Source organism: Chenopodium album, chromosome 26 (genome assembly GCF_948465745.1).
Source record: "Chenopodium album chromosome 26, dcCheAlbu1.1, whole genome shotgun sequence".
In the NCBI taxonomy this organism is placed as follows: Eukaryota; Viridiplantae; Streptophyta; class Magnoliopsida; order Caryophyllales; family Amaranthaceae; genus Chenopodium; species Chenopodium album.
This window is the reverse complement of record NC_137859.1, coordinates 9,488,271-9,508,039: the sequence shown is the minus strand read 5'-3', so window position 1 is coordinate 9,508,039 and position 19,769 is coordinate 9,488,271. Positions and strand designations below refer to the sequence as shown.

Below are 19,769 nucleotides of genomic sequence, written 5' to 3'. Positions count from 1 at the left end.
TTTCATCCATATACTCAAGATTGCGGGTAGCTACAATTCTGTTATTAATACCTTAAATTTAAGCATTTGCGGCCTATGTCTCAATCAAACTTTTACAAAATTGTATGGATGATATACATATATTTATGAATTTATCATTCGATTTATCCCAAAACTATAAAAAATGTCACAATTATTACACATGTTATTTTTCATGAATCCACAAATAACCTTTAATAACCTATTACAGACTTAGGGCATGTTTCGATTACTAAAAACAACTAAATTGAACTAAATTGATTGATGCTGTGAACTGAATAGAGCTGAAATGAATTGTTTATAAGAGACAGAAATTAGGAACTGAACTGAACTGAAATTAAGCTGAACAGAATAGACCCTTAGGGCCTGTACTCTTCAGCTTATTTTCAGTTCAGCTCCAATAAGTTTAGTTCAATTCTGTTCTTATCTTGATTTCCTTCTCTTATAAAATATTCAGTTCAGTTCTTTTCAGCTCTAATAAGTTAAGTTCAGTTTAGTTCAGCTCAATTCAATCAATCAAAACAGACCCTTACAGTACAATTGTACAAATGTAATTTTCAAACCAAATGCAAAAAAGGAAAAATTAAAAAAAAAAAAAAAATGAAATTCCTAGTTTATTGACGGATCGCAGTAGGCTGAACTTTGAGATGGCTTCACCATCGTCGTCGTCGTCTTCCTTCGCACACACTCTCTCCTGCGCTTAACAGCTCCTAACAAGAACTCATCAATGGCGAAATCATGGAGTTTTTCTCTCCTAATTGTATGCTGCTTCATCTTCTCCGCCTTCCAATTCGCTTCCAGTAACGAAGAAGCACAAAATGAGGAGTTCAATGAAGAACTGCTACTGAAACCGTTGCCCGATCGGAAAGTTCTAGCGCATTTTCACTTCAATTCTAAAGCTAATTTCTCCTCCTACAATGGCGGATTCCATCTCCATCTCTTTCCTATGGCTATTTATCAGCTTGTATGTTCTTCTTCATCCTCTTCTATTTAATTTTGGAAGACCTTATTGTTATGAATTTTATTTTGTATTTTGGTCAATTTTAGGGTTTATTTTTATTGTTGATTGTAGCTTCATTCAATTATTCTGTTGATTAGTGTTAGTTTGATAATGATTGAATTTCATTGACTGAAATGTGCAGCAAATTACCGTTATGATTTAGTTTAAGTATTGGATATACTCATCGAATTGGTGTTAGTGTGGAAATTACGACCAAATTATGTGTCAATCGGTGTAATTAATGTTCTGTTGATGTTGAATGTTTCTTTGTTTAGCTTCTGATAATATTGCTGACTATTACTGTATTTGCTAGTTTGCTACTGCTATAATGCTAATAGTGAGATAGCTTTCATTCTTAGTTAGTATGTTGAACTAGGGATCATTTGATTAGGCGAATTTCAGTGGATTAGGTAGAATCCTGCTGTTGGTAAAATCACTAGTGCAGAAGATTGTCTATGTAGAAGACATCCGATCACCGGTTGTGGAATGTGTACTGTTTTTGTCCATTCTACAGGGATTGGTTCACTTTCCATGCTTGGGATGGCTGATATAGTGATATGTGTTTTTAGGTTTCGAAATTTATAGGCATTTGGAAGTTCTTGAGCAGAAATTCAATCATAGTATTGCATTTATACCTGGCGTATTTGTGTTTACATATTGTGCTTTCTTGTATATTCAAGGGCACTAGATGTAAGTTTTAATCTGTAAATCATCTTAAAGGCTGATTACATGGGATTTATGACTGTTTTACTCAATATCAGTGAAGTAATGCAGTTCATTATTTCCTTAATTGGCTGATGATTTTTTTTGTCTGATTTAAGTGTTTAAGACTGTTGGAGACGTTGAGCATCTTAACTTGTTTCGACTACTAGTTTGATGGATAGCTTTATGATATGCTATGGTGCTTTATGCTGAAACTGAATTATGGGACTGGAAGGTGTAATCTAACACTGAGCCACTGAATTGTGGCCCATTACGCTTTGTTTGGATAGCAAAGAAGGAAGGAAAAGAAGGGGAGGGAAATTGGAGGAAGGGAAGGGAAAAGAAAGGGAGGGGAGAGGTGAGCTCCATTTTCCCTCCAAATCTCATCAATTTTGGAGAGATTATGCTTATTAAAGAGAGAGGGAAAATGGATGCCTCCCTCTCCTTCCCCTTCCTTCCCCCACTCTTTTACCCAAACAAGAGAATTTGGCCCCCTCCATTTCTCTTCTCTTCTTTTCCTTTCATTTCTTCCTATGCAAACAAAGTGTTAATGTTTACAAATGTACTTTTAAAGTGGAATACATATAGTAGATCTACTACAACTTGTGCTCGTAGACTTTGATGGAACTTGTCAAGGGTACACTTGTTTAGGAGTAAGAAGTTTCTTGTTTGTGTTTTGTACCCTTTTTTCCCTTCATATTTTGAGAATGGTGATATACTCCCTATGATAGTATGCAGTTTTTTTTGGTACTTTAGATTTTCTTATTAATTATCTCAAACATTTAAAGTAAGTCCTTGCCGAATATCTGTAAATCAGGATTGATTGAGTGTTACAACTGTGATGTTTGACTAGGTCCACAAATTTCAAATCAAGGAAATGGAATTGTCTTTCACTCAGGGTCGCTGGAACTATGAACGTTGGGGTGGGTTTGATCCTATTTCAAGTAGTAATGCAAAACCTCCTGGAGTTGAATTGTGGGCAATTTTTGACTCTCCACCATCTCAGGTTGATGCTTTATGGAAAAATTTGACTCACACCCTTTCGGGTCTATTTTGTTCTTCCATCAACTTCCTGGAGTCTTCAACTACTTATTCTGCGCCTGACTGGGGATTTCGGGCATCTGCAGGCAATTTGAGGTATGGCACATTGCCCCGTGAAGCTGTTTGTACGGAGAACCTGACTCCATGGCTAAAGTTACTGCCCTGTCGAGACAAGGCTGGTCTTGCTGAGCTGATGGATAGGCCATCTATATATCGTGGATTTTACCATTCTCAGCGGCTGCACTTGGTTTCCAGTGGCTTTGATTCAGATACTGGTAATTCAGAAATTGAACTTGAACAAACACTAACTGTTGTTCTCCAGCCTGGAAGTCAAAGTTGGGCTAAGAGTTACAGCACTGGCTCTGCAATGCAACCAAATTGGTCTTTAAGCACAGTATTTGGAAGGAAAGTCAACAGAAATTGTGTTCTTGCCAAATCTAGCAACATTTTCCTTCACCTTGACAGAGACCTTGTCTCTGAACTGAAAATTAAGGGAATTAATCCTGATTTTGCAGCCTCTGAAAGTTCCAGCTCTAACCTAGCGTTTGAATTGTCTTCTATCCCAGATAAGGTGATCAGAGAAGCTGATAGTTTACAAAATGAGGATTCATCTGTTCTTTATGTGTTCTCTGTTGAGAAATATGCTGATGCTAAACCATTTGATTTAGCACTAACTTGGAAACTTCCTGTGGTTTGGTCATCTTCCCAAGCACCATTACTCGCCAATAGATTCTTGATGGGAAGTGGGAATGAAAGGGGTGCTATAGTAATATCTTTAAATTCTGCTGGTCACCATCAGAGTTTGGTGGGAACTGGTTCTTCTGAGGACAGTTGCAACTTGCACATCAATGTTTTCCAAGTTGTTCCTTGGTATGTTAAGGTGTATTATCATACATTACAGATATATATCAATGGTCAAGTCCATCCTGCTGCTAACATCACCAGAAAAATGCGGGTATCCCCTTCTGAAGACAAGGTTTCTCCTGGAGCATTGGAGCTGGCCTTAACATTTCCCTGCAGCATGAAGTCAGCTGCACTTTCTTTGGACTTTGATAAGGTATGCCTGAAATGCTTTATGTGTTTTGTGTTATTCTATTATTGCTAGGTATATTGAAATAGAGTTCCCATGGATTTCTCTTTGTCAATTTTAGTGGAAGCCGACATCAGAGCTAACAATAACCAATTTTAAGTTCATAAAATGATAAACGGGGTGTAGTCATCTTGTGCATGTATTCCTCTCCGTGTGACACTAATACACGAATTGTATTAATTGTATCTGTCTTCAGAGGTAATTTATCATAGGAAAATATCGCTGTGTCACCTTGGCATAATTTGCTTGCCAATTGAGCAGGGATCCTTCATATAAAATGCCCAATTTCATAGAGCTCGATTTGTGTTTTCTTTTACTACCCTCTATAAACAAAAGTACCTGTAGCAATGTCCAATTAGCATGACCTTTGGCAGACTTTTATGGCTGTATGCACTTAGCTTAATTACTGGAATTTGGTAGCATGACCTGTGGCAAACTTTTATGGCTGTATGCACTTAGCTCAAATGCTCAATTACTGGAATTTGGTCCTAGAAGCTGGAAGCACTTAGTGTCTTCATATAATTCTGAATCCTATTGAATTTTATTTACATTATTTGTAAACTTAATTCTATAAAATTTGCTTAAACTTCTCCAAATTGCATTGTCTTCCTCTCGGGAATCAACTTACCTACTTGACGTGAAAATTACCCCAAAATCTCCCAGAACTCTGAAGTCATCTTCAACGGTTGAGAAGAAAACACAACTTTGGAAAAATTAGCAGATTACTTTTTTATATCACTATCCGCATCTAGCTAAACAATTTGCACTTAATTGCAATCATTTCAACTGTTGCCGGCTTATCTTTCCCCATGTGATAATTTTGCAACAGAGGTTGTTTGTGACATACTGTTATATACTTCCTCCATTTTAGGTGTTCCATTTGTTTTTGACACAATTTTAAACGGTGGTGGGGGCAAGGGTAGCTTATTACTACAAGGGCTATGTGTCTTTGTGAATATGTGATGTACCAAAAAGTAAGAGAGAGAGATAGGGGCAAAAGGTAAGGGAATGAATTTACTCCGTAATTTGAACTATAATTTACTTCATAGAGAAATGGGACAATAATTTCTAAAGTCTAAACAGCTCAGAGGAAAGTGGACCAGCTAAAAAAATATTGGCTAGTGTTTCACATGTTTCTATGGCTGAAGAGTCCTTTCTGAATGTTTCTTTTACATAGTTGATGAGCATTGAAAACCATTGATATGTTTCTTCAGTTTTTAGAGAAACTCTGTTTTTGTGGTGTAGCTTTTGGTATAAGAGGTTGCGATGTTTGTAGGCTTAACATTATTGGATGTCTAGATTTCTGAGTTTTCTGCTACTTGATTAAGATATATGATTGTATGTATGTTCAGGGATTTTTGCACATAGATGAATACCCTCCAGATGCCAATCAAGGTTTTGATATTCCTTCAGCTCTAATTAGCTTTCCTGATTTCCATTCAAGCCTAAGCTTTGCTGAAGGTTCAAACGTGTCTCCTATATTATCAAAATTGCAGGTAGTCCGAAACTCTTTAGTACTCTCTCCTCTCCTTTTTGTGCCTTTATTTTATTCTCTTTTTGATTGAATTTGATTTTCTGGTTGTTCCCTTTTAATGCAGAAGAGAAGTCCTGCTCTGGCTTATACAGAAGTCTTGCTCGTGCCATTAACTACCCCAGACTTCAGCATGCCTTACAATGTTATCACAATTACTTGTACAGTATTTGCTTTATATTTTGGATCCCTGCTCAATGTACTAAGGAAGCGTGTTGGTGAAGAGGAAAGACTGTTGGAAGAAAGAGGTAATTATACAGTAATTGCTTGGCTATAATTTCTCGATAAAGATTCTGTTTTCTATAATATAGATGTGATTTCTACTTGTTATTGAGTTTTTGAGCTACGGAAGATATCCCTCCCCCTCCCTTCCTGAATAGAATTTACGGTTAATGAAGAATAACAAGAAAAGTGGATGGATAAGTGGACACATCTTTTTTATTCTTCCCATATACGGAGTATATCTGTAATTTGTCCATCTCAGCTCTAAGCCTGCACGGACTGTTAGTCTGTATACACCTCAGTTTCTTGTGCTGTTTCTTTAAATGAGGTAAAGTTTAGTGTGATTGCTAATTGCTAATGGCCTGTTTGGTAGGTTGGTAACGGATGGTGGTAAACTAGTAATAGGAAATAATTTGTATGTAATTTGGTTAGATCCTTGTGCCTAGGGTAATGATAGTTCACCCGAAGGTATCTCTTTTTCTTCATAAATTTTCATTGCCATTTATAACTATTTGAAGGGTGGTATTGACTATTGAGAGGTAATGAAATTTTATGATAGCACAAGTTTGGGGATGGGGGTTGAATTACTATGAACATTGGGATGATACTTTTCTTGCAAAATTACACTAACATTCATCCCCATTACCGCCCTTTATTACTACCTACCAAATGGGCCATAAGTTACCCTTTTGTTCTTCCTTTTAGCTTGGGCTTATTTGGCCATCATAGTTACATTTGATTGAGCATCAATTGAGATATGCCATGAGAAATTGCTGCATATCTTTGAGAAAGAGCTTCTCCTTTATCTTGGGCATATTTAGCCATCATAGTGAGATAATGATGCTGGGCTGAACATTAGTTTAAGAATGAAACGAGAGAGGGGTCAACGGAATTATGACTATTCCATTGTCACGCCCTGATTATTAGATTAGGGAAATGAAGATCCTCTTCTCTCTTCTCTGTACTCTCTATTTTCCCACCGTCAACCTATTCCAGCGTATGGATGGTTGAAGTTGGAATCGCATGTCTCTGCAATTAGATTATTTGTGGTTTCTAATCTCCTTGCCTTTTCGCTCTGAAGATGGCATGAGTTGTTGCTTTGTCTGTGTCAAGTCTTCTTAATCTTCTGAGACATACAAACCCCCTCTATCTGTGATAATTTTGCAACACTTCCAATAGCAGTTAATGCATCCTCAATGGATATGATTTGTAACTCCCAAAATGTGCTTTATTAGCTTTTGTCTCTCCTTCTACTAACGGTATCTTCTGAATATGGATAACAGCCAAGAGGAAGAGTAGCAGGCTTCATCAGCTGTGGCAAAAGTTGTTTGCTAGATCGAGGGGAAAACCAGTGGAACAGGATCAGAACTCTGCAGCCTCTTCTTCATCAACAACTAATACTAAGCTAATTTTCAAGGTGGCATTGGTGGCTTTTATAGCTGTAGTATGGCAGTATTACTTGAGATAACAGAATTCCACCAACTAAGCCTTTTTTTTTCATCTTAAAAGTAGTAAATTTATTTTTACCAATTTGTTTGTACTATATCTGTTATAACAATGTTGTTTGATATAGAGAGAAATAGAGGTAGCCAATTTTGTTCTTCCTACAGAGATTGTCAAATCAGTCATAACTTGATTTGTAACCTGCTAACCAATGATTAATTGATTATAGGCTGGTACTTGAATTGCATCTGAGATTGATTGCCGAATTTAAGGAGATTGCATTTGCAGAGACAAGACAGATTCTGGATTCTATTCTAGATTTCAGTCTCGCTGTAAAGCATTCTATATAAGACGGTGAACCTTAAACATTAACATCATTGAACAAAACTAAGCTGCGAGTGACAATAATTGATACCTTCACTCCATGGATGACCTGTTAGTGTTGATAGCATTATGGATTGACTCTGTTATCTTTTCTTGGACGTTGTAGGCATTTTGCTCAGTAAACTTGTCAAAGTAGCTTTAAGATCGCTTAATTCCTCTCGGATTATCTCATCTTCATACTAACTACTAAGCTTTATGCTTCTTGATGATTTTAAGCTTGTCATCCTTACTCTTGAAGATCTTCCATTTGTTTTTCCAGATTACTTGTACTCCCCATTGAGGGAGCCCTAATTAGGTCCACGATGTATGTTAATCTAGTGGTGCGTACGTAAATAACTACTGGAACTAACACATCAATAATGTGTTGTATAAATTTGATAAATTGCTCAACAAATGTGATGTGTTGGACAGAAGGCGACTTAACCAAAGCTTCAGCTTCCTCCTCCATTGAAGCTTCCTCTTTCATCCTTCCCCAGTCTCCACCCTCCTTTCACCGACACCACTATTTGTGGAAGACTGGAAGGTAGATGGAGATCGGGGAAGAAATAATAAAAAGGAGGGGCTTTAATGGAGCATGAAAGTTTGAACGATGTTATATTGTTGCTTTATTGGACCCATATGTGGCAAGGTCAACTTGTATTCTCTCCACCATGCCACCGTAATTTCTAGTTTTGCTTGTCTTATGTAATGGACTCATACTTTGCTGGGCTCTCACACACACATTCAACACAAAAATCATAGAGAAGATCAAATCTTTGATTGAAAACCTTAATTGAAGGGGTTCCTAGCTACAAGCTAGCAACTTTAGGCTACAAATCTTCAAAAAGTGGCTTAAGGCCACAACTCTCTTAGGAATTGACTAACAATTTGCGTGCCTCCTCCTTCCTCGTCTCTCTATTTATATACACGTTTTTCATCCCCTATAATGATTGTAGACAAGCTTTTATCCCAGGTGCATAGATGACAACTCTCTCTAATTATAATAAATCTGACACTAGTTTTAAAAGATTATAAAAGTGGTAAATTGTTTGCACTTTGTGGTGTGGTTTTAGAAACTTTGGAAGCCAAAACAAAATCATACACCAATTTGATCAAAAGTCAAAAGTGTAATTTTGAAACCGTAATATGTAACACATCACAAAATTACAGTTTAGTTTGCAATTTGATAAGATTTAGATCACACTCTGACAATTGATCTCATCATTGAATAGAATACCATCAACATTTTAGCCTACTCAATCCATTTTCATTTATATAGCTATTGAATTTCTATGTTTTTAGTTACACCTTATAATTCAGGTGAAACATACATTAAAAACATGCAAAAATGAAGCTACTGGTTTTGACTTGAAAAATACTCGTAACTAACAATATTATCAAATTAACAAATATTTTTTTGGAGTAAACCGAACAAATAGTTATACAAAATATAAGAATCTTTTACTTTTTGTTTTTGATGGAAAACAAGAATAAGAATCTTAAATAGTGTAAAGTACTAATAATTTTCTTTTTGAGAGAGAAAAGCATATAATGCAAAATATCATAAATTATGTGTCAAAAATATCATAAATTAAAAAGGAAAAAAAAAAAAAAAAACAAGTGCAAACCCACACACAAAAAGAATAAATTAAAATTAAAAAATCCCCCTCCACATCCCTCCTCCAGAGTGTAAGCTAACAACAATCGAAAAACCTTTTTATTTTCAACCTCTCTTTGTCACTTCAATACACAAATCACTCTTTTTTGATTTCGTAAATTCAACATATTTCATCTAATTTTCATCAATTTTATAAACATTTATTCAAATCTCTCTGTTGTAATCCTTTGGTAAGTTCTTTTGTTCCTCTAATTATGTTTCAAATTATAATCTTTAATTTAGATTTTTATAGTTTTCGACTGATTATTATGCAATAATATCGAATTAGAGATACCCTTTTCATAATTTTGGTTCTTTTGCTTAATTTCTTGATGGGTATTTTGTTGAATCTGAAGTTTGGGTGATTTGAATTATTATTCTCGGTTAATTAATTGTTTAGTTCGAATTAAAGATTGCTTTTTTAATTTTTTTGGGTTGATATGTTATATGTGGAAGCTGTTAATTTAATTCTCTTATTATTATTGGAGACATTGACTAATGAAAGGGCTGTTAATATATTTGTGTTGTTTTTTATTTTTATTTTTTTTAGTTAGTTGGGTTTTACTTTTAGCACACTTTTTGCCTACAACATTTGTCTGTTTTCTTCCATCCTTTGAATTTCTGTTTTCTCTGTATCTCTATATATATGTGTTCTGTTCAATGGCTCCACAAGTTTTGTTATTTAGGTTTGTTTCTTAATTTAAGATACCATCCAAATATGAATGATTTACTTGGTTACCTTTTCAGGTAGTTATCAGGAATCTTGTGTATGTGAACTATTGGTTGTAATAAGAAGAAGTGAAATTGGATCCATGAATAAGATCAGGCGCCGTAAGCAGTCCAATGAGGTTGGTTTATTTCTCAAATGTGTTTTCTATTATTCGTTTCAATATACATGAAAAATGCTTTGTTCCATCTGCTTAGTAGTGATTGTTTTTTCTCACTTCCCTTCCCTTGTAGTTAGTTAAACTAATTTTCAATTAACATATTTACTGAATTGCATCAAAATCCATGTTTGATAGTTTGTGTGGGCATTTGAATGGCACTTTAGCTTATCTATTATTTTTAACTAGTGAATTAATGCCAATTAGATTCCTGCTGAAATCACCAAACCAAATGGGGGGAATTTACTTGCCAATGATCGTAACAAGTACAAGTCGATGTGGATCCGCACACATTCTACCCTATGGATGATTGGGGCCTTTGTCCTCACCATCTACATGGGTCATCTATATATTTGTGCCATGGTAATTCTGATCCAAATTCTGATGGCAAAGGAGCTGTTTAATCTGTTGAGGAAGGTTCGAGAGGATCGAGATCTTCCTGGTTTTCGGCTATTGAATTGGTGAGAGTTTATTTTCAGAAAGTTTTTAATGAATTGTCTGTAATTTCGTTTATAGAAGTTTAAAGCATGGCATTCTTATTCTTTATGTGCTATTTAACATTTTCAGGCACTTTTTCTTCACTGCAATGCTGTTTGTCTATGGCCGATTTCTCAGTCAGCGGCTTGTAAATACTGTCACTTCAGACAAAGTATTGTTTAAGCTTGTTGGATTTCTTACAAAGTACCATATGGTTATTTGTTATTTCCTGTATATTGCAGGTTGGTCAGCTTTTCCTCTTTAGTTTCATTTTTATCTCTCTAATGGAGACTTAGTATATATTTTAACTGGACTATATGTATAACTGCAAACGTGGAATGTTTCTTTATAGCCCCAAATGTGCTAGTTGTGTGGAACATTTGCCTCTTCACTGTTTATCAAGTGTATCCTATAAAAGTGGCAGTACTGTTGCTTAAGACTATGGTTTTATGAGAGACATGTTTTTCTTCTACGTTGATATTTCTAATCAATGAGTACTATTCCTTATGTTACCCAGACAAGGATATTCTTGTTGGATCTGTGTTAGTGTCCAAGTTTTGACCTGACTGTTTTGTTGGTTGAGGATATGACACGGGGGGAGGTGCAATGAAGAGTCTATATAACATAGATGTCTATTACCGTAGTTTGCAGTCTTCTTATGATTTACAAGCCTATTCTAATTTTCTGAGCTTGAGCTTGATTGCATTCATGTAATTGATCCTGGTTTGTTACTGTTTATTGTCTAGAAGTAGGTTATTCTTGCATAAAGCATAACCGAAAAAACAAACCTGAAAACTGTATAGGACTTTTAATTATACTCGATTAACTTTGAAAAAAAAAAAAAAAAATCTGGTTTTCTTGTTAGCTCGTGGTTCACTGTATTGGGATACATAATTAGCAATTTTTAAATGGTCATCAAAATAATTGTTTTAGGCACAATATGAAATAATTGTAAAATTATATCATATGGTGCTTCCTGAAAATTTACCTTTAGTCTACTTTTTCACCTCTCTATTTGATATGTACCCTTATCTGAAGTTATGTTGCAATTGACTTCAGGTTTTGTGTGGTTTATTCTCTCTCTGAAGAAGAAGATGTACAAGTATCAATTTGGCCAGTTTGCATGGACGCACATGATACTTATTGTGGTGTTCACACAATCATCATTTACTGTGGCCAACATCTTTGAAGGAATGTTTTGGTAAGAGAACTTGAAATACAATGCAAAATTTCATACTTGCTAATATAATATCCCAGTCTAGTATGAATTTTGCCTATGGTTATGAGATCCTTGCTTAAATCATCATATGTACTTTTCCTTTTTTGTTAATCAAAAGTTTAAAGATGAATTGTTCCGTCCTTTTGGTTTAGTGACTTTATCTTATAACTTTAGGTGCCTTAAGAGGAGTTTAGATGGTGAAGGAACCAGATGATAGATATTTTCCATGGGGGATTAGCTAGAACCATTAACTAAAGCTTTAATACATGATGAACTTAATGGAAAGCACTCCTATCCTTTTGAACACGTGCTCTAATCCATTTCCACGTTGTATGACACCGAGTCACCGACAATTGACAAATGAAAGTATCATATATATCAATTTATAACCAGGCCTTTTTTCAGTTGACCCATGATCCAAAAATCCAAAATGCGCCAATTATATGCTACTTCACAATGAAGAGCTGCAGACTTGTTAATAAGTCAAAGTAGTCTATTGTAAGCCTAATAACATAGAATAATGATACTTGCCCCCATTGAAGGTGGATAGAATTTGAGTATATAATTTATAGAATTACCTGTAAAAGAGGCTTGCACAAAAGTTTTTTGAATAACTGCTTTGATACATGTCCTCAAAAATTTTAGAAGATTCCAATTACTTGTCATGTCACTCAGAAATTTTTCTCCCTCAACCCTCAATTATAATTCCCATTTGGGTTTTGCACAAGTTTTAGGAAGGTAAATAAAATTAGAAATTGTGGGGTTTGTTTGATTATAGGTAGATATAAAAAAAAAAACAAGATAGTGGAGTTCAGTTGATTTAAAGTGAATGAAAGGAAGATAGCGGGGTTTGGTTGATTGAAATTGAAAGGTGAAATGAGACTTTTATAAAGGACAAGAGTTTTGGGTGAATGGGGCTTCTATATGGGGATAGAAGGAACACTTTTTTAAACTTTAGGCTAACAGAATGGTACTATACTATTATTGTTTTTTCATAGTAAGAGGCATGACTGATCACATTAAGCTTCACAATAAATTTATATATCTGTATATGTACTGAAGAGTGGCACACATTCCATTCTTTAGAACACGATATCCTGAAATTGTAAATCACCATTACTAATAAATCGGTGCCGATATCCTCTATCTTCTTGTCAATCTAAACAATCAAATGTAAAGTGTCAGCAATCTTAGAATTTAGAGACTGAGATTTGAAACCTCACTATCTCAAATACAAGTTTCTTGATATACATCTTATGAACCTAGAGGTCCCAGCTTTTTTCTTGTACCACAAGTGCTTGTAATTTTGCAAAAGGAATTTTGAACTTTTGCTTTACCAAACCTGGCTGGCTGGTTGTATAATCTTGTATGTTTAAAAGAATTCAATATCTACATTGTGCGGCTATGATGCAATGGTACTAGATGTATATTGTCAATAAATATTTTTGGGACATATTCAGGGCATGTTTAGCTTATTCACGCCGTCACGCTGTCTTTAGTAATCTACATATAGAGTATGGGATTTGCTGAATTTGATGTTGAGATAGCAATAGTGTGGTTCCTTTGGCTCATTTATATGCTATATACAAATTTTAGTATTTTTTTGGGTGCTATACATTATGATATTCTATTACTATTTCATATGCTTTTTTCTTCTTTGTAAGAATTTGATGTGGAAATAAGATTATCTAGTAAAGGCTTTTGTTCATAGTGCTTTTTTGATTGCTTCCATGACAAAAATGTCATCTTTCATACTTATTCGCTGCTACATACTAGCTTTCTTTCTCTTTCTTTCTATTCATGGGGGATAATAACTCAGTTTGATATGATTGCAGGTTCCTTCTTCCTGCCTCACTTATAGTCATAAATGACATTGCTGCTTATCTATTTGGGTTTTTCTTCGGGAGAACTCCTTTGATTAAGCTTTCTCCCAAGAAAACTTGGGAAGGTTTTATTGGGGCTTCCGTTACGACCATCATTTCTGCATTTTTGGTGCGTACTCCACTTCAAATTTCCACATGCGTTTTACTTTTTTGACCTTTTGGATTAAGTTTAACATCTGCTTTTGTAATCACTTTTAACATGATAGCTGACTCAAGAAAACTTTTTACATGGTTCTTTCTTCTTCTTCTTCTTCTTTTTTTTTTTTTTTTTTTTTTTTTTGGCTTGATTATATGCTGCAAGCACTGTATCCATTTAAAAGCATAAGACTACCCTGCTGGCATAAAGTTGGATCTCCTTTGTGGAGATTCTGATGTTTTCAATTCTTTTGCATTTATGGTATGTTAGTGAAGGGCATTACAATAGTGTCAATAATCCTCAATTATTACCTCATAATAACATTACTTACCCATGTAGTAATGTCTCACAAACTAATTCCGACCACTTTATTGCAGCTTGCAAATGTCATGGGTCGGTTTGAGTGGTTAACATGTCCAAGAGAGGTATATCTTTCTCTTGTTTTGTACGGATTTTTTTTTTTTCTTGAAATTTAAAATTATGCCCTGACTAATTGTTTTGGTTGTCTTTGGTATTTTTATAAGGATTTATCTACTGGCTGGCTCCACTGTGATCCTGGACCACTGTTCAAGCCAGAGTATTACCACTTGCCAGGATTGATTGCAAATTGGGTGAGATTTTTATACTGATTTTCTGTGCTAAGCTTCAGAATTTTTTATACTTTAAATAGCTTTTATGTTTTTGTTTATTACTCTTTGGTTATCCTAATTGTAAAAGGCAGTGTATAAGAAATCGCACCTTGGACACACTAGGCGCTAGGCTGCCAGGCAATTAGTGTAGAGCACTTTTTTGTGAGGCAGAGAAGCTCACCACTTCAATGACTTTTTCTAATTGTTTATACTGTGCGCAAGAGGCTTAGGATCAGCAGGGCCATTATTGCTTTAGTGTGCCTTAGCTTTTTTATACATTGGTTAAAGGTGGTTTCGATGTCACCATGGCAGCTTCTCATGCTAATTTGGTCTTACTGCTGCATGCTGATCACATATATTACACCAGAAAGATTTGAGATCTCTCTCTCGTGTCCACGACTGTCTTATCTCTATCATGCTTGGCTAGCAGTATTTCTTGAGTTACATGTCATCCCTACAACTTGAGTTCAATCTTGACATTGAGAGTTGGCTGCTTTGGATTTCTTGCACACAATTGGTCTTCCTGTGCCATCTGTAATAACTCTCTAATACCATTAGAAATTCTATGCACTGCAAATTATGCTGTACATAAAGCCTAGAAGTAATTGACACTTTTTTCTGCAAACTCTTAAGAACCATGAAGAGAGCTAGAATGCGAGTGACCTGTTATATTTCAGTGTGCAATAGGTGCATTGTAGAGAGTATTGATGAAAGAACCCTTCGACTAAAATATTAGCTTTGTAAATTGATTTTTCAAAAATAACTGATGGTAGAAAGCAAGAGTGGAAGAGGGCGGTGAGGTAGCAATGTTATAACACTCAATTGCCTAGAGTTTAGGTCATGTTAGACATCCAAATAATCATAGATTTGTCCCAGTCGAGGGGGCGTGGAACATTGGCATTGGGCCTATTGATACAAGTGTCAAGACAAAAGAGAAACGAGTTACTTTAGATGTTAGGGTTTTTTTTATTAATTACATCTCATTGCTATCTAGTGAGCTATTTACTATATCAGAACTTTTAATCATGTATACATTCTATTTTTCTTATGGCATGACTTGTAATTTAAGGGCAAGAGCATTGATGTCAGGTTGTCTGATTATATCCTGGTGCTGCCTATTAACGAGCTATTCATTATGATTACATGGCAGTTTTGTCTCTGAAAACCATGTTATATTGCATTTTTTAAAGGAGAGGAGCAAATTTCTGGGGATTGGTGTTTGTTGTATTAAAAGTTAGTTTTACATGACTTATTGCTATAACCTATGTTACTCGGACTCTTCATTTTACCTCAAGTACCCGTGTCGGACCCTCGACCCTCGGACATGGGTATGACACATGGACACTTCATTTTAGTTGAAAATCATAGAATTTTTTCACAAAATAGCCGAGTCGGACACTTGGACACGTACCCGTGTCGGACATGGGTACCCGAGTCCGAGTAACATAGGCTATAACAGGCTGTTGCATGTGCAATGGAGTTGTCAATTATTAAGCATTATTTGCCTAACTGGTGATTATTTAACCAACACTTCATCAGGAACACTTTGTAAGGTATTGCCTGGCAAGCTTTGATTAAACCAAGGTTCCATGTTGAGCTAATCCCTCTGATTCTCCGATTACTTTGTTTGTAAAGGGGTTAAGAATAGTGAACAGCCTTAATGTTTGAATCTCATAATCAAGTGGTTAATAAAGAGATTCATGTGCCAAGATTGGGGAAAAATCAGCAAGTGTTATTGAAACAAATGACTATATAGTATATACCTTATCAAACTATAAAATAAATTGGGCTGACTAGGTTCTTAACTTCTATACTCAGTATCTTTATGTAGAATCAGCTGGGTTCTAAAAATTCCACCTATCACATATGTTAAAATGCTAACTTTTCTCTTGTGTTATTAGTTAAATCAAGAATTTGATAATCATTTGAAAAGTTCTATGTTGAATGAATTGACGGAGTTTCAGAGGACACAATGATGTTTCCACTATGTGTGTGTGTATCGGATGAGTTTGCTGTGCTTAAATTTTCATTCTGAGTTGACATTCTTGGTAAATCTTTAGATTAATATGCTGCTTTGCTTTAACCAATGTAGCTCAGTGAAATTTAGATCTACTTGGTTTAAGAAGCGATTTTTCCTTGAATGCGGAACCGTGTATACTTGACTGCTGATTTGAGTTATTAGAAACTATTTGATGTCCATGATATCACATCTGAATATCCTGCATGATATACCTGAAGTTCTTGTTTGATAATTGCTAAACAAGTTTCCAATCTTCTGACAAAGCTCTTTCTGGACAGTTGAGATTGGTAGTGATGATGGATATAAGCTTAAATACTTATTTAAGTTGTTGTTTAGAAAAGCTTAAACAAGTTAAAAAATTATATTCCTGATTCTGGGACAATATGTGGGCATCTTTTAGAAAAAGTGTTGTAGATCTCAACACTTGCTCCATGTCTCCATTGACGCAAACATTGTCCTTGCTTGATTTAGATTTGTAGACTATCTTTATTATTTTCTTTTTGTTGGGGGAAAGGGGAGAGGGGGGGGGGGGGGGGGGAGATTGCAGTGTCTAATTGATAAAACTTATTCCTAGCTACTTAATTTAGATAATGCAATAAAATATTGTATTAATGTTTATGTTTGATTCACTGTTCATGAATATTGCATTATTTGCAGCTCCCTTGGAAGGAAATTCCTGTCATGCCTGTTCAATGGCATGCTTTATGTCTAGGCCTATTCTCATCAATCATAGCGCCTTTTGGAGGATTTTTTGCTAGTGGGTTTAAAAGAGCCTTCAAGATCAAGGTTCTTGCAATTCTTTGACTCTATGCACAGTTAGTAAAGTTCCACAGTGTGATCATAAATTATTTCCGTTCTGGTTGTCACAGGACTTTGGTGATAGCATCCCTGGACATGGTGGAATAACCGACAGAATGGATTGTCAGGTATGCTGCATTTACTGCAAAATATATTTGTGAGTGTTATAGTTTTTTTTTATCTAATTAACATTATGATATGTGAGTACTGATTGTGAAAAATACTCGATTGTTTTTCCCTGCATTACAAACTTTGAACCAATATATGTCAAGTTTTATGGGTAGAATTATGTTTATGGAAAGCTATCTGGTGAAGTTTATTTGTTAAAGTGTTTAACTATAAGTCGCCACTTCCTGAAAGTTATTTCATGGGTGGAATTATGTTCCTTTGGTAATTGTATATGAAGTGTATCCAGTGTCATGCAAGGATATGTAACTGTAGTGGTAATTCAAAGTATTTATCAACTTGAGCTGTTAAATTTGTTTGTTTTTTAAGCACAATCTGTTCATTTTTTTTTTGGATAATGCTGTCTGTATTTTCATCTTCACATGTGGTATATTTCTTTTAATACAAGCAAGGTCAAAATTAGTATATAAATAGTTCAAAAGTCAGAGCATAGCAGCTTTTTTTTTTTTTTTTTTTTTTTTTTTTTTTTTTTGAAACGGATGGTTTATTAACTCAATCAAGTGAATATGTCATGCTTTTGAGTGTCCTATAACTCCTATGCAAGAAATCAAGAATGTGTAGTGGAACATACATTGCCTTCATTTGTGCATCTAGTGCAATGCAGTGGTAATATTTATCATCCTGAGCTGTTAAAGTGTTCTCATTTTTTAAGCATGATATTTTTCTATCCCAGATGGTAATGGCCGTCTTTGCATACATCTACCATCAGTCCTTTGTGAAGTCACAAAGCTTATCAGTTGATACTATCTTGGACCAGGTAGTTTTTTCCTCTGTTCAGATACTTCCGATTTTGGATTTCAGTTTCCATTTAAAATTTCTTTTTTGACAGGGAAGAATGATTTATTATTGCTATTGTTATATGGGAACATATGAAGCCTTCATACTAATATCATTTTTTTGGTAGATTTTGATGAACCTTACCTTTGAGGAGCAGCTAAATTTATATCGGAAGATTGGAGAAATCTTGCAACAGAAAAGTATTGGACAATCTTAGATCCACACTGAATATATGCTTTTGAGGTTTGTTCTCTTGCCCTTCTAAATGGTATTATGTGTGTTTTTTTTCTTATACGACTAATATTTTCAATATAATTTGCAGCTCAGGATAGCATTTCGTGATGTGCTTTCTGTGTGAGCATTTCGTACTAGGCCATGGAATCTCTTTGACAGCTTTGCTGGATTATGTTGCCTTTGTCCTTTTTGACTTGTAACTTCATTTGGAGATCTTTGGGAAAAGCTATTGGTGAGTGAACTGCTATCTCAAGTCATGAATATATCAGAGGACTGGTATTTTTCGAAATGGGCAACGTCTAGAGGGCTTCTTGGCTGGCCTGCCTCTTTGAAAACAAATATGATATTGGTGGCAATTGCCCTGTACATGTTGGAAGAATTAGGAGTAATTTTTATCGTTGTACACTAGTGTATCATAATCTTTATTTGAACTGTTGAAACAAATTTTCTTTGAAAATTTTCTGGTTTTTTCTTTAATATAGTTTCAGCGTTTAGAGTCTTCATGAATTTGAAGAACTATTCTCAAACTTTTTAGCCATTGTTTGATGCAGCGTTACCTTGTATCCCATCTATGATTATAAAAATTTTGAGATGTACATTCTTCAATTTGATCGTGTTTATACCAAAAACTGCCAATATTCTCATCAATAGTTGCAACCTGTGCTTTGATAATTCTGCTGCAACATTCTGTAGATGTACACAGGGCAACTGCTATGATTTTAGGAGCTTTTTGTTTCTATGTTCTATCTTCTATGTATGCAAGACATTACTTTTACTGCTAAAGATTAATACTTCGTATTAATTTTGGTTTTGAACGCAAAATTCATGACAGGTTAATTTCATATCATCAAATTGATTGTTACAGCCACAGGTGATTTAACTAGCTTAATTGAGTTTTACATATGCTTAATCAGAATCTGTCACTGATTTTCTTTCATTGATTTAATAACATACTACCTCCGTTTCGCATTATCTGCAACAAAGGGGTATTATTTGTGAGATATAAAATATTCCTTTGTTGCAGATAATGCGAAACGGAGGTAGTACTTATAATTGTGCAATTTACATAGATTACAGGACTTAAGAGATTAAAACCTAAGTTTCCTTATTAGGTTTGCTAGTAATATCGATGAGGTCATGTAAGATCACAATGAATTCAGAACAATTGTGAACTTGGTCCCCGGAGAAAGTAAAATGGTATATCGAATCAAAAGAAGATGAAGAACTCTAATCTATATGTACATTTTATCAAATTACTTCATCATCACTACTTCAATGAATCGACTATATTTATGATCTAAGACAAGAACCTTATCAAGCGAACCAAGACGACGAATTTTCATATTTATCGTTTTATTGTATGTTATAGAGTATTAACCCAAATGACAGAAATTAACATGGGCCTTGACTTTGACTAAAAGCCCAAACACAGAAATACAAAAACAGAGTCTTAAACCCG

The 19,769-nt window shown here is 34.9% G+C and overlaps 2 protein-coding genes across 2 annotated transcripts; both read left to right on the top strand.

Annotated features, from left to right (window-relative positions):
- The first annotated feature begins 713 nt into the window (after positions 1-713).
- LOC145617813 (uncharacterized) lies at positions 714-7,240 on the top strand. Its single transcript, XM_081672565.1, has 5 exons — positions 714-982; positions 2,574-3,818; positions 5,204-5,347; positions 5,450-5,630; positions 6,888-7,240. Exons 1-5 carry the CDS (start codon positions 746-748, stop codon positions 7,070-7,072), a joined length of 1,992 nt encoding a protein of 663 aa, XP_081528691.1. The 5' UTR covers positions 714-745; the 3' UTR covers positions 7,073-7,240.
- A 1,802-nt stretch (positions 7,241-9,042) lies between these two features.
- Positions 9,043-18,958, top strand: LOC145616481 (phosphatidate cytidylyltransferase 1-like). Its single transcript, XM_081671210.1, has 13 exons — positions 9,043-9,258; positions 9,815-9,915; positions 10,159-10,412; positions 10,519-10,670; positions 11,488-11,629; positions 13,483-13,639; positions 14,044-14,091; positions 14,191-14,277; positions 16,973-17,101; positions 17,185-17,241; positions 17,973-18,056; positions 18,204-18,319; positions 18,399-18,958. Exons 2-12 carry the CDS (start codon positions 9,880-9,882, stop codon positions 18,291-18,293), a joined length of 1,236 nt encoding a protein of 411 aa, XP_081527336.1. The 5' UTR covers positions 9,043-9,258; positions 9,815-9,879; the 3' UTR covers positions 18,294-18,319; positions 18,399-18,958.
- Positions 18,959-19,769: the final 811 nt, after the last annotated feature.